The sequence below is a fragment of the Buteo buteo genome, chromosome 4, assembly GCF_964188355.1.
Source record: "Buteo buteo chromosome 4, bButBut1.hap1.1, whole genome shotgun sequence".
NCBI classification, from domain to species: Eukaryota; Metazoa; Chordata; class Aves; order Accipitriformes; family Accipitridae; genus Buteo; species Buteo buteo.
The window spans coordinates 26,714,233-26,731,140 of NC_134174.1; the positions used below are offsets into that span (position 1 = coordinate 26,714,233).

General features: G+C 65.4%; 2 protein-coding genes across 4 annotated transcripts; both read left to right on the plus strand.

Annotated features, from left to right (window-relative positions):
* The first annotated feature begins 255 nt into the window (after positions 1 to 255).
* Positions 256 to 12,036, plus strand: MAP2K7 (mitogen-activated protein kinase kinase 7). Of its 3 annotated transcripts, XM_075025223.1 has the most exons (13): positions 260 to 654; positions 2,712 to 2,759; positions 4,080 to 4,221; positions 5,685 to 5,751; positions 5,843 to 5,956; positions 6,081 to 6,200; positions 6,477 to 6,584; positions 6,674 to 6,853; positions 7,278 to 7,358; positions 7,788 to 7,930; positions 8,027 to 8,072; positions 8,831 to 8,964; positions 11,975 to 12,017. In XM_075025223.1, the coding sequence occupies exons 1-13, from the start codon at positions 531 to 533 to the stop codon at positions 12,000 to 12,002; spliced, it is 1,335 nt and encodes a 444-aa protein (XP_074881324.1). In that variant the 5' UTR covers positions 260 to 530; the 3' UTR covers positions 12,003 to 12,017. The 3 variants fall into 3 exon arrangements, with proteins under 3 accessions (XP_074881326.1, XP_074881324.1, XP_074881325.1); XM_075025225.1 differs by lacking the exon at positions 2,712 to 2,759 and having other exon boundaries at positions 256 to 654; positions 11,975 to 12,036; XM_075025224.1 differs by lacking the exon at positions 11,975 to 12,017 and having other exon boundaries at positions 263 to 654; positions 8,831 to 10,921.
* Positions 12,037 to 12,467: 431 nt separating this feature from the next.
* Positions 12,468 to 15,712, plus strand: TGFBR3L (transforming growth factor beta receptor 3 like; the record flags this gene model as incomplete). Its single annotated transcript, XM_075025226.1, has 7 exons — positions 12,468 to 12,643; positions 12,897 to 13,245; positions 13,594 to 13,759; positions 14,319 to 14,408; positions 14,544 to 14,645; positions 15,091 to 15,155; positions 15,559 to 15,712. Coding segments are annotated over 7 exons (1,005 nt in total), but the record flags the coding sequence as incomplete, so codon positions are not given.
* Positions 15,713 to 16,908: the final 1,196 nt, after the last annotated feature.

The window sequence follows — 16,908 nt, forward strand, 5'->3', positions numbered from 1 at the left end:
AAAAACAAACAAGAAAGGTTATGGGGGGGGTTAAAAAAGGGTTGGGGGGGCTGGGGGCCCTTTGGGGGGGTGATGCCCCCCCCATTTGGAGGGGTCCTGCCTTTTTAGTGCCCACTTCCTCCATAAAGCCCCCTCCGGGGGTGGGGGGGGCCATGGGTGTTGGGGAGGGGGTCTGGGGGGGGGTGCCTAAGGTGTGTGGGGAGTCAGGGTGGTTTTTTTTGTGTGGGGGGGTGTCCTCTATAGGCCCCTGGTGGGGAGGGGGCTCCGTGCGCATGCGCCCCACCACCCCCCGCTAGGTGGCGCCAGCGCCGCCAGTCCCTCGCAGGTACCGCGCATGCGCGGTCTCCCACCCGAAGCGCTCGCCCCTACCCACCCGACGGGCAAGACGGTGGCCGGCGTTGCCCTGAAAGCCGTGAAAAGCGCGCTTCGCGCCGGACGGTAGCCCGGTGGGGTCAGGCCGCGCATGCGCCCTGCGCTGTTTGTGCATTCTGGCTGCGCGGCGGCGGCGGCGGGGCTGGCTGAGGGGGAAGATGGCGGCGTCCTCGCTGGAGCAGAAGCTCTCCCGGTTGGAGGCGAAGCTCAAGCAGGAGAACCGCGAAGCCCGCCGCCGGATCGACCTCAATCTCGACATCAGTCCTGCCCGGGCCCGGCCTAGTAAGGCGACCGCCGGGGGAAAGGCGGGGAGGCGGTGGGGGGTGGAACCAGGCCCAGGCCCGGGCGGGGGCGGCTGAGGCGATTTGAGGGGGGGGGGGGTTGCTGGGTTAGGGGTGCCCGCATTGTTGGTTCTTATTAAGGGGTCTGGGAGCTGCTTTAGGAGCTCGGGGAGGGGGAGCTTGAGGCCGTGCTGTGGGGAGTGGGGGGCTGTATTGGGTGGAGTGAGGGGGGGGGTGAGGCTGTTTGGAGGGTTTTGGGGGGTGGTGGAGGGCGTTTTAGGGGGTGTTGGGGGCGGGTGGGGCTGCTTGAGGAGCGCTGGGGGGCTGTGGAGGCCAAGATTGGAGTATTGGGGGGAGGCTGAGGTCAACTTCGGGGTATTGGGGGGGTGGCTGAGGCGGTCTTAAGATTATGGGTGGTAGTTACAGCATTTTGTTGGCTATTCGGGGGCATTTTAGGGGTGTCGGGGGACAGTTATGGCTGGTTTAGGAGCGCTGGGGTCTCCTGGGGGCAGTTATGGCTGCTTTAGGGGTACTGGGAGGTAGTTGTGTCTGGTTTAGGAACAGTGGGGATAGTTGAGGTGGGTTTTAGGGGTATTGGGGAGCAGTTGAGGCTGGTTTATGGGTATTGGCAGCTCTTGGGACAGTTGAGGTTGTTATAGGGGTCTTGGGGGGCTCTTGGGAGAGTTGAGGCTGGTTTAGGGGTATTGAGGGACAGTTGAGGCTGGTTTAGGGGTATTGGGGGGCTCTTGGGGACAGTCGAGGCTGGTTTATGGGTATTGGGGGGCTCTTGGGACAGTTGAGGCTGGTTTAGGAGTATTGGGGGGTAGTTGAGGCTAGTTTAGGTGTATTGAGGGCTCTTGGGGACAGTTGAGGCTGGTTTAGGGGTACTGGGGACAGTTGAGGCTGATTTATTGGTATTGGGAGGCTCATTGGGACAGTCGAGGCTGGTTTATGGGTACTGGGGGGCTCTTGGGGGAGTTGAGGCTGAGTTTAAGGGTACTGGGGGGCAGCTGAGGCTCTTTTAGGGGTATTGGGGAATGGTTGAGGCCATCTAATGGGTCCTGAGGGCAGTTAAGAACATATTAGGAATATTGGGGGGCAGCTGAGGCTCTTTTAGGGGTATTGGGAGCAGTTGAGGCCATATCGGGAGGATATTGGGGGGCAGTTCGGGCTGCTGTGGGGGTATTTGGGGGGAGCTGAGGCAGCGGGAGGGTTTCTGGGGGGCAGTTGAGGCTGTTTTAGGGGTGTTGGGGGCAGTTGAGGCTGTTTTAGTGGTGTTGGGGGGCAGCTGAGGCGCTGTGAGGGCACTGTGGTGTCATTGAGGGACTGTAGCAACATTGGGGGGCTGTTGAGGCTATATTATGCAAAACATGAGGGTATGGGGGGGCGTGGGGTGTATTTTGGGCTGTATTGGAGTTATATGAGGGCAGCTGAGGTGGGTTTGGGGGCATGAGCGCTTTAGTAGGTGAAATGGGGGGGGCACAAGGGCTTTACTGGGGGCAACAGGGCTGTACTGGGGACTGCTGGAGGCAGTGCAGGAGTTTGGGGGTTACCAGAGGCATTTGGGGTGCTGGGGGGCTTATTTGGGGCGGCAGGGAGGTCACCACCTCAATTAGCACCCTGAGGAGCTGCTTTGGGGGGGACCAACCCCTCCACACCAGGTAGGACCTTTATTTGGGGGGGGACGGGGACGGGACGGACAGACAGACATGGGACCCCTCAGTGCACCACAACTGCCAGGCATAGATTTTCCAGTGTTTCCCTACAATTTCACAAAATTAAAAAAAGGCACTTTTGGGGCCAGGGGGGGGTCTGGAGCCACCTGGCAGCCCCCCCACACCCCTTTTACCCCCCCTCCCACCCCCCTACCCCCTCCACAGTTTAAGTTCATTCTGGTTCTTTTCCCCCTGTTCTCCCCCACGGCGCCTTGAGTTTATTCCTGTTGTGATTTATGGTGTTTTTCTTTCTTTTTATTATTTTCTCCCCCCCCCCTTTTTTCCCCATTTTTTTATTTTCTCCATTCCCCCCCTCCATTCCCCCCGTCCCCCCCCAATCCAGTTATCGTGATCACCCTAAGCCCCGCTCCCGCTCCGTCCCAGCGAGCAGGTACCACCACATCTCGCCGCCGCTTGGGTTTCTCCTGCATCCCCCACTTCTAACGCTCCCCCCCGGCCCCCCCTGCCACCTCGCTGACACTCACCCTGTCCCCCACCTCGGGGACATCCCCGTGTGTTCCCCCCCCTCCCCCCCCCAGCGCCCACCCAAGGCAGGTTGGGCCCCCCGGGCACAACCTAAACCTGCCCGTGCCTCAGTTTCCCCACTCAGTGGAGCAGCTTTTCCCCATCGGCTTCTCCCCGCTCACCCTGTCGTCCCCCCCCTCCTTGAATGTCCCTATCCCCCCCCTCGAATGTCCCTGTGTGTCCCCCCCTCGCCGCGTGGCTGTCCTGCCTGTCGCATGGAGTGTGGCCCCCGGCCCGGCCCCCGCGGGGTGCATGGCCCGGCCCCGCAGCGCATGCGGCCGCGGCACGGCATGAGACGGGGCCGCGATGAAAATTGGGGGGGGGGGGGGGCAGTGGTGTGGGATGGGGGGGAGTGAGGGAACGGACACAAAATGGGTTGAATTGTGGCCAAAACGGGATTGGGAGAGCTGAGGTGGGAGGTGGATGAAACGGGGCAGGAATGGGCAAAACGGGGCTCAGCCAAAATGGGGCAGTAACAGGAAAACGGGCAAAATGGGGCTGAGCCGAAACAGGGCAGGAACGGGCAAAACAGAACTGAACCGAACTGGGGCAGGAGCAGCTGAATTGGGGCAGGAGCAGGCAAAATTGGACTGAGCCCAAACAGGGCAGGAATGGGCAAAACAGGCAGGAACAGGCAAAATAGGGTTGAGCCCAAACAGGGCAGGAACGGGCAAAACGGGGCAGGAATGGGCAAAATGGGGCTGAACCAAAATGGGGGGGCAGAGGCAGGAATGGGCAAAATGGGCAGGAATGGGCAAAATTGGGCTGAGCCCAAACAAGGCAGGAACAGGCAAAATGGGACTGAGCTGAAATGGGGCAGAAACAGACAAAATGGGGCTGAACCAAAATGGGGCAGGAGTGGCTGAAATGGGGCAGGAACGGGCAAAATGGGGTCTGAACTGAAACGGGACCAGAAAGCTCCAAACTGGGGCTGAGCCCACCCAGGGCTGGGCATCTCCCAGCAGACTGGGGGTGCGTGGGCTTGCCCCCCCACCCAACCTGTGTCACCCCGGGGTGCTGTGAGTGGGTTGGGGGGGGACGACACCCCCAGGGTGCTTCCCCTCCCCGGGCGCGAGTTGGGGTGGTGAGGTGGGTGTTTTGGGGGGGGGGGAAGCTGATGGGGTCTCTCTGTTGTGTGTCCCCCCCATGTTTGGGGGGGCTGACGGGGTCTCTCTGTCCCCCCCAGCTCTGCAGCTGCCGCTGGTGAGCGACGGCGGGGGCCGGGCCGTGCTCCCCGAGGGCACCCAGCACCCGCCGCCCCCCTCCCGCCCCCGCAACATGCTGGGGCTGCCCCAGCCGCCCTTCCTGGTGCCCCGCAGCATGGAGAGGTGAGACATCCCCCCCCCCGGGACCCCCCAAACGCTGCAGCTCGTTGGCTGGGTGGGCAAGAACGGGTGCCCTGATTGGCCAGCTGTCTGGGGAACCTCCTGGGCTGGGTGGCTGGTGTGCCATGATTGGACAAATGGGGAGGGGGAGTCTGTGTGCTGATTGGCCAGAGGTTCAAGGGATCACACATTCTCATTGGCCAGAGGTCCAGGGGGATCGTGCGTGCTGATTGGCCAGAGGTCCAGGGGGATCGTGCGTGCTGATTGCCCAGAGGTCCAAGGGATGGTGTGTGCTGATTGGCCAGAGGTCCAGGGGAAATTCTGTGTGCTGATTGGCCAGAGGTCCAGGGGGATCATGTGTGCTGATTGGCCAGAGGTCCAAGGAATCACATGTGCTGATTGGCCAGAGTTTGAGGGGAGATCGTGCGTGCTGATTGGCCAGAGGTCTGGGGCACTGATTGACCAGGCAGGAGAATTATTATGTGCAGATTGGCCAAATGTACAGGAGACTGTGTGTGCTAATTGGCTAGAGATCGAGAGGGAATAACGTGCACTGATTGGCTGGAGGTCTCGGGGGTTCCTGTGTGCCAATTGGCCAGGCAAGAGATTTGTGATACACTGATTGGCTGGTTATACAGGAGCCTGCATGTGCTGATTGGCCAGTTGGGCAGGAGACACATGGATGCTGATTGGCCAGGTGTGCAGGAGCCTGTGGGGGCTCATTGGCAAGAGATCTGGAGGATGCTGGGTGCTGATTGGCCAGGCAGGCAAGGGAGTCATGTGCTGATTGGTAGATGTGCAGTACCTACTGGTTGCTGATTGGTTAGACAGGGAGGAGATGCATGTGCTCATTGGCCAGAGTTGTAGGAGACCGTCGGTGCTGATTGGCCAGGCAGACAGGATTCCCTGTGTGCTGATTGGCTGGATAGCTGTGATTTTGCACATGCTGATTGGCCAGGCAGAGAGGAGAGTTCCTTGTGCTGATTGGTCAGATGACCAGAAGTCCATGGATGTTGATTGGCTAAGTAGGCATGTCCCTCTCAGTGCTGATTGGCTTAGAGACCCTTCCTTCTGTTGGTTGGCCACATGGGCACCCTCCTCACATGTTGATTGGCCAGCTGTCTCTTACAGAGATTGTTGGCCAGATGGGCGGATACCCCCAGCTGCATGCTGATTGGCCATGTGGGCACACCCCTCATTCCCCAGTGTGCTGATTGGTCAGGCTCTCCCCAGCCATGCTGATTGGTCAGGTGCCCCCCCATATTGACTTGGCCAGCCCCCCCCCCCCCCCCCCCCCCTGGTGCTGATTGGCCAGTTGTGTGGGTGAGTCCCCATGTGCTGGTTGGCCAGTCAGCTCCCACCCCTTGTGCTGATTGGCTAGTCACCCCTTGCCTTATGCTGATTGGCCAGACCTCCCCCTTGCCTCATGCTGATTGGCCACGGCCCCCCCCCTTTTTTCTCCCCAGCATCGAGATCGACCAGAAGCTGCAGGAGATCATGAAGCAGACAGGCTACCTCACCGTGGGGGGGCAGGTAAGCACAGAGGGGGGGCGGACAGGGGGGACCCTGACACCCCCCCCACACCCCCACCATGTCTGTGTCCATTCCTGTCCCCCCCTCGCAGCGCTACCAGGCGGAGATCAACGACCTGGAGAACCTGGGGGAGATCGGCAGCGGCACCTGCGGGCAGGTCTGGAAGATGCGCTTCCGCAAGACGGGCCACGTCATCGCCGTCAAGGTGAGGACCCCGCCCACCCCCCCTTAAATACCAGGGTCCTTCCCCTCCCCGCCCCACAGCGAGGCTGGGATCTGGCCCTGAAATCCACCCCCCCACCACCTTATTTTTTCTGTCCCCTCCCCAGCAAATGCGGCGCTCAGGAAACCGGGAGGAGAACAAACGGATCCTGATGGACCTGGATGTGGTGCTCAAGAGCCACGACTGCCCCTACATCGTCCAGTGCTTCGGCACCTTCATCACCAATGTGAGCCCCCCCCGCCCCGGCCCCTCCAGGGTCTGGATACGACCACAGCCACCCCCTCCCCAAAGTCTGGATCCAGCCACAAGGACCGGATCCCCCACCACCACCCCGGGGTGATCCAGCCATCGCCCTCTCTGTCCCCTGTCCCTGCCGGACTCTCTGTGTTGTCCCCATCGCCCCAGCCATGGCGGGAGGTGTTCCCAGTGTCCCTCCCTGGCTCTGTGTCTGCCCCCGCCCCCCCCCCCCCCCCGCCCACTGATCCCTTGTCTTCTTCCTCAGACCGACGTCTTCATCGCCATGGAGCTGATGGGCACCTGTGCCGAGAAGCTCAAGAAACGCATCCAAGGTCCCATCCCTGAGCGCATCCTGGGCAAGATGACAGTGGCGGTGAGTGGGGAGGAGACCCTGGGGGACACTTGGGGACACCACGAGGGTCCTGGTTGGGGGGCCACTGCTGCTGACACCCCTCCCTGTAGATCGTGAAGGCCCTTTTCTACCTGAAAGAGAAGCACGGGGTGATCCACCGTGACGTCAAACCCTCCAACATCTTGTTGGACGAGCGGGGTCAGGTCAAACTCTGCGACTTCGGCATCAGCGGCCGCCTCGTCGACTCCAAGGCCAAGACCCGCAGCGCCGGCTGTGCCGCCTACATGGCCGTAAGCACCCATGGGTGCTGCGGGGGGTGTGGAGGGGGGAATGCCTCGTGGGGGTGTGTTGCTGTGTGGAGGTGGGGGGGTGCCAGTGGGTCGTCCTGGGGTGGAAGTGGCAGGGGGGCTACATGTCATGAAGATGGGTGCTGGGGGTCTCGTTGGGCTGCAGGTCCCCTGGGGCTGTGGGTGCTGCACCGCAGGGGTAGGTGCTGCACCCCAGAGGTGGGTGCTGTGGGTCCTGCTCCCCCTAAGTGGGTTCCCCAGGGCTGTGAGTCTCCAGGATTGTGGGTCCTGCTCCCCAGAATTGGGTCCCCCAGGGTTGTGGGTCCCCCAGGAGCATGGGTGCTGTGGGTCCCCCAGGGCTGTGGGTGCTGTGGGTCCCAGACCCCTCAGTGCCCCCCAGCATCTGCAAGCCTCCCTTGTCCCCCAGCCCGAGCGCATCGACCCCCCCGACCCCACCAAGCCCGACTACGACATCCGCGCCGACGTCTGGAGCCTCGGCATCTCCCTGGTGAGCTGTGCCCCCACTGTGTCCCCAACCCCTCCCTGGGTCCCCACTGTGTCCCCAACCCGTCCCCGGCTCCCCACTGTGTCCACAGCATGTCCCTGGGTCCCCAACATGTCCCTAGCTCATTTCCAGGTCCCCCACCACATCCCCAGTGTGTCTCCAGCATGTCCCTGGGTTCTCACCATGTCCCCAGCACGTCCCTAACCTGTCCCCAGGTCCCACTGTGCCCCTACCATGTCCCCGCTGTGTCCCCACCATGTCCCCGCGATGCCACCGCATCCCCGCAATCCTGTATCTCCTCACCACATCCACCTCCATTGCTGCCACCGTGTCCTGCCACCGTGTCCCAGCCCCATCCCTGTGGCACAGCCACGTCCCTGTCCCATCTCCCCCCACTCTGGTGACAGCGGTGTCCCCATGGTGTCCCTGCAGGTGGAGCTGGCCACGGGGCAGTTCCCCTACCAGAACTGCAAGACGGATTTTGAGGTGCTGACGAAGGTGCTGCAGGAGGACCCCCCGTTGCTGCCCCCCGCCATGGGCTTCTCTGGGGACTTCCAGGCCTTCGTCAGGGACTGGTGGGTGACAAGCCACCCTCCCCGGGCTGGGGACACATCCCTGGGATGTCCCCAGGGTGTCCCTAGGGTGCTGACCCCCCCTTCCCTCTCCCACAGCCTCACCAAGGACCACAGGAAGAGACCAAAGTACAACAAGTTACTGGTGAGTCCCTGGGGCCACCTCCCGCTGGCTGTCCCCATCACACGTGTCCCCAGGGAGGGTCCCCATCTCCATCCCAGGGTCCACACGTGTCACCTGCCTGGGTGGGCACGTGCTGACATCCCTGGGGGGTGGTCCTTAGCCTCCCTGTCCCCGTCCCAAGTACCTGTCCCCATTCATGCCTATGACACTGGCAGGTGTCCTTGTCCCCGTCCCCGTGTCCTTATCTGTGTGTCCATGTCACTGTCCCCATACCCACGCATGTCTCTACTCCAGTGTCCGTGTCCCTGTGTCCGTGTCCCCGTGTCCGTGTCCCCATCCTTGTGTCCTTGCACATCCCCACTTCTGTGTCCTGGTGCCCATGTCCTTGTGTCCCTGTCCCCATGTCCACGTCCCTATGCCTGTGTCCCCATTCCTGTGTCCTGGTGCCCGTGTCCATGTCCTTATGCTTGTGTCCCCATGTCCCTGTCCCCACACCTCTGTCCTGGTGGCCATATCCACGTCCTGATGCTCCGTGTCCATCTCCCTGTGCCCCTGTGTCCCTGTCCTTGTGTCTCTGCACCCCCGTCCCCATACGTGTCCCCCACACCTCTGTCCTGGTGCCCATATCCATGTCCTGATGCTCGCTTCCATCTCCCTGTGCCCCCCGTGTCCCTGTCCTTGCGTTCCCGCCCCTGTCTCCATCTCCCCACGCCCCTGTCTCCCGTCCCTGCGTCCCCATGTCCCCACGTCCCCGCCACTCACCCCCTCCCGCCCCGCAGGAACACAACTTCATCAAGCGCTACGAGACGCTGGAGGTGGACGTGGCCTCCTGGTTCAAGGACGTCATGGCCAAGACAGAGTCCCCTCGCACTGGCGGTGGCCTCAGCCAGCACCACCTGCCCTTCTTCACCAGGTAGCACCCGCCGCCCGCCCCCGCCCGCGCCGGCCGTGACGCCCGCCGTGGCCGTGACGCCCTCCCTGACGCCCGCGGTGGCCGTGACGCCCGCGACGGCCACCGCGTGCCCCGGCAGCCACCGGACGCCCGCGGCACGACGTGTCCTGGCGCGTCCCAGCGTGTCCTGCCGCGTCCTGACGTGGCCCGGTGCGCTCTGGCGTGTCACGGCATGTCCAAGCCTGTCACGGTGTGTCCCAGTGTGTCCCCACGTGTCCCAGCACATCCCAGCGTGTCCTGGTGTGTCCCCCGTGTGTTCTGATGTGTGACAACACGTCTTGGCCTGTCCCAGCACATCCCAGTGTGTCCCAGTACGTCGTGGCACGTCTCAAGTGTGTCCCAGTATGTCCCGGTGCATCCTGGTGGAACCTGGCACGTGTCCTCATGGATTCCAGTGTGTCCCAACATGTCCCAGTGTCTCCTGGTGCATCTTGGCACATCCGCGTGTGTCCCCATGTGTCCCCCCCCAATGTCCCCATCCCCCTTACAATGCTGGGGCAGGGGGACGCCTGTGTCCCTTCCATGTCCCCCCTCTGGGTGGCCTGTGCCTCAGTTTCCCCCGGGGCCAGCAGCTCCTCGGCTTCCGAGCTCGGCTGCCGCTGTCCCTGTCCCCAACCCCGGTGCGGGGTCCCCGAGTAGGGACAGGGATGGGGACAGGACCTGGTGATGGGGCACTGGCAAGGGACGTCACCGGGACGTGGCACCAGGATGTGACACGAGGGTGTGACACGCTGGGACGTGACCCGGGGACGTGGCATGCTGGGATGTGACACGGGGATGCGGCACGCTGGGATGCGACACGGGACACAGCACAGCGGGATGTGGCGTGCAGATGTGGCACGGGGATACGGCATGCGGCACGGGGACGTGGTACACGGCGCAGGGATGTGACACAGGGGCACGGCTTGGGGACGTGACGGGGATGTGACATGGGGATGTGGGCACGGAGATGGCACGGGGATGTGGCACACGGATGTGACGGGACGGAGGACGATAACGGGACACTGGGGACGTGGCACGGAGAGACGGCACAAAGGGACGACGAGATGGCACAGGGACGTGGCACGGAGGTGTGATGTTGGCACGTGGCGTGGAGGTGGCACGGTGACACGGCGCAGAGATGTGACATGGGCACGTGGCACGGGAGATGGCACGGTGACATGGCACGGGAATGTGGCACAAGGACACGGCGCAGAGACGTGGGACGGGACAACATGGAGATCCAGCGTGGGGACGTGACACGGAGGGACAACGTGGGGACACGGCAGAGAGGTGACATGGAGGGATGGCACGGAGATGGCACTGGGATGTGACACGGGGACGCGGCACAGAGATGGCACCGGGATGTGACACGGGGATGCGGCGCTGAAGGATGACATGGAGAGGTGGCCTGGGGACACGGCGTGGGGACGTGGCACGAGGGATGACACGGAGCGGTGGCACAGATGGCTCGGGGACGTGGTGCAGAGGGACGCTGTGGGGACGTGCCGTGGGGACACGGCCCAGGGATACGGCGCGGATGTGGCACGGAGGGATGCCACGGGGCCACGGCCCAGGGACACGTCACGGGGACGTGACACAGAGGGACGACGTGGGGACGCGGCACGGGGACGCCATCCACGGAAGCCACCGGGGCGATGGTGGCGCTTGCGTGACGGTGACACGGGGCCGGCACGAGGCCACGCGGCGACAATCAGGGCTGGGGACAGGGCGTGGGGGCTGCCGCGGGGACACCTTGTGCGTGGTCCCTGCCTGTGTCCCCCTGTCCCCCCCGTGTCCCCCAGGGTGGCAGCAGGTGCAGTTTTAGTGCATTGTGGGCGCGGGCGGCGGCTCCCCCTCGTTATCGTCATTATTATTATTATTATATTATTATTATTATTATAATTATTATTATTATAAATGCGCATGTGGAACCTGAGGGGCCGCGTCGGCGTCAGGCTCTGGGGGACGTTGGGGGTTTGGGGGGGGTCATGGGACATCGAGGGGACGGGGGACACGTTGGGGTGTGGACGCGGGAAGATGGAGGATGGGGACATCACGATGGGGAACACGGGGACGGGATGATGGGCAACAGTGGGATGGGGACGCTGGTATGAGGGATAGTGGGAGGACGGGGATGGGGGACACTGGTGACACAGGGGGGGACAGGGAGATGGGGACACGGCAGAGGAAGACGTGGGAGAACGGGCATGGGGACAGTGGGGACAGGAGGATACAGGGAGTCCGGGGGGGACATTGGGGACGCTGGGGACAGAGGAAGGTGGGGGAGGACAGGGATGGGGACATCGCTGGGGGGGACGGCAGGGGGATAGTGGGGACACTATGGAGGGTTATGGGGGGAAATGGGGACACTGGGGACATGAGGAGTGGGACAGTGGGGATGTGGGGGGACATTGGGGGATAGAGGGGACATGGGGGGGACATCAGGGACACGGGGGGGGGGACACGTCAGGGACAGGCGGGGGTGCCCTCATGCCTGGTCCCTCCCCGGGGTGACGTCCCCGCAGCCCAAGGCCGAGTGGGTGTCACCGGGGAGACGGTGACCTCGGGGGGGGGGGGGTCCTCCCACGCGTGGGTGGGACCTGGGGACAGCACTGGGGACACGGCCGCGACCCGCGGGACCTGCCACCTCCTGGGGAGCCCCGGGGACACGCGTGAGGCCCCCCCGCAGCCCACTCTCCCCGGCATGGCGGCGTGCTGGAGCCCCCCCCTCTTCCTCCTCCTCCTGCTGCTGCCCGGGGGGGGTCCTGCAGGTGGGTGTGAGGGGGCACGGGGGGGTCCCAGGTGTCCTGGGGGGGGGACAGGGGATAGGGAGGTGTCCCAGGTATCTGGGGGAGGGACATGGGGGGGTCCTAAGTGTCTGGGGGTGGGTCACAGGGGGACCCAGGTGTCCTGGGGGGGACATGGGGGGGACCCAGGCGTCCGGGGGGGGGGGGGGGGGGGGAACATCCAGACGTGCCACCATCCGCAGGGCCCCCCCCGGGCTGGCCGTGGGGTGACACTGAGGATCCGGGGGGGCCCCCGAGCCCCCCGAGGCCGCGCTGCAGCGGGGAACGGCCCGGGGTGAGTGGGGTGGGGAGCACTGGGGGGGGGGGGAACTGGGTACTGGGGAGGAACTGGGAGCGCTGGAGAGTCACCGAGGGGGAACTGGGTACTGGGGGGGGGTAGTTGGGAGTACTGGGGGGTTACTGAGAGTACTGGGGGGGTATAACTGGGTACGGGGGGGGTAACTGGGAGCACGGGAGGGTCACCGAGGGGTAACTGGGTACTGGGGGGGGGAGTTGGGAGTACTGGGGGGTTACTGAGAGTACCGGGGGGTGTAACTGGGAGCACCCGGCAGTAACTGGGGGCACTGAGGGGGATAACTGGGAGCCCTGGGGGGGGCCTTGGGTGCATTGGGGGGGTGACTAAGTTCACGGGGAGGGGGGAGTAACTGGGAGCACTGGGAGGGGGAATGGGTGTGAGTGTCACTGGGGGTGACTGGGAGCACTGGGGGGGTCACTGGTGTGCCCGGCCGGTGCCGCAGCCCCGCTGCCCCCCCGGCCCCCCCCGCCTCCGCCTGGACGTTTCGGCCTCCCCCGAGTTCCCGCCCGCCCCGGGGCCGCGCACGGTGCCCGCGGGGGGGCGGGTCTTCGTGCAGGTGCGGGGGGGGCGGGGGGGGGTCCCCCGTGTCGTGTCCCCCCCCAGTGACACCCCCCCCGGTCCCTCCAATGCCCCCCCGACGATGCTCGGTGCCCCCGGTCTGTGCCCCCCCCCCCCCATCCTCCCCGTTACCCCCCGTCCCCCCCGGGACCCCATCACCCCCCCCGGCTCCCTACCCCCCTCCCGGTGCCCCCCCCGCCCCCCCCCGTGACCCCCTTCCCACCGCCTTCTCCCCCCCCCCCCCGTTCCAGGTCTCCCTCTCCCGTGCCCCCCCCGGGCTGGGTTTCTCCCTCCGCCGTTGCTTCGTGTCTCCACGTTCCTCGCCGGGGCCCCCCGACCCCCCATTCCCCGGTGCCGGTGCCGGTGCCGGTCCCAGCCCGCCCCCACGCCCACTCGTGGTGTTGCGGGGGGGGTTGCGCGGCTCCGGGGGCGGCGGCGGTGGTGGCGGGACCGGGGGGATCCGGAGGGGGGGGGAGACGGAGGTTGCTCCTTTCTTTTTTTCTGCCCCCCCGTTTCCCGGAGCCGCTGCAGTTCCTGCACTGCCGCCTCCGCCTCTGCCGCGCCGGGGGGGCCCGAGGCCACGGGGATGGGCTGCCGCCGGTACGGGGCTGGGGGGGGGGGGGGACCGGGGGGGGGACACACCGGGAATAGGGGATACCGCAACACGGGACCGGGGAGCGGGGGGGGGACACCGGACCCGGCCAGTCCCCGGTACCGGGAGGAGGGGGGGGGGCTCGGGAAAAGAACCGGGGGGGGGGGGGCAGTTGTGGGGGGAACTGGGGCCAGGGCGGGCACCGGGAGTGGGGCGGAATGGGTACGGCCAGTCCCAGTATGGGGGGGTTACTGGGAGTGGGGGGGGTGAACGGGGGGGCACCGGGATGGAGGTGAAGCGGTGCCCCCCCCCCCCCCGCCTTCCCCTCGCCTTCCCCTCGCCTTCCCCTCGCCCAGTGCCGGGCGGAGTCCTGTCCCCGCCGGAGGGGCGGGGCCTCCGGGGCAGGCTCCGCCCCCCGGCCCCGCCCGCGGCCCCACCCCGGCCCCGCCCGCGGCCGCTCCCTCCGCACCGTCACCCGCCCCATCGTGGTGACGCTCGGACCCGTCGGCACCGCCGCGCCAGGTCCGGCACCCCCAAACCCCGGGACCCCCAAATCCGGGCACCCCCCACCTCCCCGGACACCCCCAAACCCGCCCCCCCCCCCGGACCCCCAAACCCGGACACCACCCTCCCCGGGACCCCCAAACCCCGGGACCCTCCCCGGGGACCCCCAAACCCGGACACCCCCCCCCCCGGACCCCCAAACCCGGACCCCACCCTCCCCGGGACCCCCAAACCCCGGGACCCCCCCGGGACCCTCCCCAACCCCCAGGTCCCCCCAACCTCGGGACCCCTCGACCAGGACCCCCTGGGAACCACGGGACCCCCCCCCGAGGGAGACCCCCCCTAACCGGGACCCTCCGGGACAGGGACCCCCAAACTGGGACCCCCCCACCCCGGAATCCCCCTGGGAACCTGCAACCGGGACCCCCCCCCCTCGAAGAACCCACAACCAGCGCCCCAAATCGAGTCGCCCCCCCCCAACAGACCCTCCCCCCAATTTGCCCCCCCCAACAGTAGGGACACCCCATCCCCGGTGTCCCTTCCCCGTGACCCCCCCCATAACCGCCTCCCCCCCCAGGTGCCCCCCCGGTGCCGTTCCCACCGCCCCCCCCCCTTCTGCGACTCCCCCCGCCCCCCCAAAGGGACCGGCCCCGGCCCCCGCCCACGGGTGAGTGTTCAACTTATTTTTTTTGGGGGGGGGGGCACCCAGACACCTGGGTGTCCCCCTCCGGGGGGGGGCAGGGAGGTTTGGGGGGGGTGTCCCGGACGCCGGGGTCCCCCTGACCTTGCCCCCCCCCCCCAGAGCCCGCCGTGCCCCCCGGGGCCGTGGCCGCTGTTTCCTTCGGGGCCTTCGTGGTGGGGGCGGCCCTGGCGGGGGGGCTCTGGTTCGTCCACGGCCGCACAGGTGAGGGGACCCCCTCCCCGGTGACTCCCCCCCCCAAATAACCCCTCTCTCCCAATGGACACAATCACCCCCCCCAGACCCCCCCCCAGGGTGATGCCCGGTGGGGATTACCGCCCCCCGGACCCCTCCCACAGGGATGTCCCCCCCAAATGATACCCTACCCCCCCCCCGGGACCTCCATCATTGAGGACCCCCCCAGACACCCCACTGGGACTCCCCCCCCCCAAACATGCTCTTTAACCCCCCCAATCCACCTTGGACTCCCTTACCCCCCCATTCCTAACCAAGGACCCCCCCAATCCACCCAGTACCCCCCCAAAGCCCCCCCGCCCCTAAATCCACCTTGCCCCCCCCCAGCCTGCCCCCCCCCCCAATCCACCCCCCCAACCTGTGCTGCCCCCCCCTCATTGCTGACGGCCCCCCCTCCACCTCTGCCCTTCCTCAGCTGCCCCCCGGCCCCCCCCGGCTCCCCCCAGCTCCAGTGCTGCCCCCCAGCCCGGGGGGGGCCAGGTAGGGGAGGGCTGGGGGATACTGGGAACACTGGGAAGGGAGTACTGGGAGGGATGGGAGGGGGGGCACTGGGAGCTCAAGAGGGGGCGCTGGGGGGGGTGTAACTGGTGATACCGGGGGGCACGGGGGATACCGGGAGTACCAGGGAGGGCACTGGAAAGGGATACTGGGACCACTGCGGAGGGGGGGAACGGGGTAACTGGGAGGATGCTGGGGCACTGGGAGGGATGGGGAGGGGAAGCGGAAACACTGGGGGGGCACCGGGGATGGCACAGGGGATACTGGGAGTACTGGGGGGGCACTGGAAAGGTATACTGGGAGCATTGGGGAGGGGAACAGAGGGTAACTGGGAGCACTGGTGGGGATGGGGGGGGGGCACCAGCCTCTTCCCGCTCCCCCCCAGCTCAGGACCACCGACCCGAAGCCGCCTCCAGCCGGGACCCCCCTGGCAGCACCCTGAGCCTGGGACCCCCCCACCCAGGACACCCCCAATTGCCTGAGTCCCCCCAGGGACCCCCCTCTTTCCCAGGGGCGGGGGGGGGGCAAATAAAGGTGCTGCTGAACCCCCCCGTGTGGTTACTGGGGTCCCCTTGGGGGGGGCAGGCTACTTTGGGGTGAATTCCCGGGGTTTTGGGGTCCCAGGGGGCCATTTGGGGACCAGGCTCAGGGATTTGGGGGTCCTGGTAATTTGGGGGGGGGCAAATTCCAGGGATTTTTGGGGTCCCAGCAGATTTATTTGGGGTGGATTCCTGGGGTTTTGGGGTCCCAGGGGAGCCATTTTGGGGTCAGTCTCAGGGATTTTGGGGTCCCAGGAATTTTTCTGGGGGGAAGTCTTGGGATTCTGGGGCCAAACTCCAGAATTTGGTGGCCCCAGTATACTTTGGGGGGGGGGGCAAGTTTCACAGTTTTTGGGGTCCCAACAGATTTTTTGGGGGTGAATTCCTGGAGTTTTGGGGTCCCAGGGGCCCATTTTGGAGCCAATCTCAGGGACTTGGGGCCCCCAGATTTTTTGGGGGGTGAATTTTAGGGGTTTGGGGGCAAATCTCAGGGATTTTGGGAGTACCAGCTGATTTTTTGGGGTGAATTTGAGGCTTTTTGCTGCCCCATTTTGGGACCAGTCTCAGGGATTTTGGGGTTCCAGTAATTTTTTTGGGGTGGGCAAATTCCAGGGATTTGGGGCTCCCAGTAGATTTTTTGGGGGTAAATTTGAGGCTTTTTGGTGTCCCGTTGTTCCACAGCGTCTGTATTTCTCTGTACAGGATATAAACAGCGATGGGGGGATTACAGGGGGGTGCAGGATCCGGCCCTCTCCTGGGCCAGGCCACGTCAGGGTCGTGTCGTCCCCCCCCAAAATGTCCAGGATCTGGCCCTGCCGCTGGCCGTACCGGGGGTGTCGTCGTTCCCCCCCCATGTCCAGGATCCGGCCGGGGGCTCAGGGTTTTTTTTTGGGGGGGGGGGGGGGGGGGGGCGTGTTGGCTGGATCCAGGATCTGGCCACTGTCTGTGATCGCACCATATCCAGGATCCCTCCGTGTGCAGGATCTGGCCGTGTCCTGGGGATTTGGGGGGGTGGGCTGGGGGTGTGCAGGATCTGGCCGTGTCCTTGGGGGGGTGTCAGGGTTGGAGGGGGTGTCCCACTGCATCCACGGATCCAGGATCCGGCCGTGTCCCAGGATCCGGCTGTATCCAGGATCTGGCCTTGGGCTGTGTCCTGGGGGTCCCATCATGTCCTAGGGTCTGGCTGCGTGCAGGAT

Coding starts and splice junctions, on each gene's coding strand:
- MAP2K7 (XM_075025223.1), top strand. CDS start 531: ATGGCGGCGTCCTCGCTGGAGCAGAAGCTCTCCCGGTTGGAGGCGAAG. Junction 2,760..4,079: donor CGCTCCGTCCCAGCGAGCAG/GTACCACCACAT, acceptor TGTCCCCCCCAG/CTCTGCAGCTGCCGCTGGTG. Junction 5,752..5,842: donor ACCTCACCGTGGGGGGGCAG/GTAAGCACAGAG, acceptor CCCCCCTCGCAG/CGCTACCAGGCGGAGATCAA.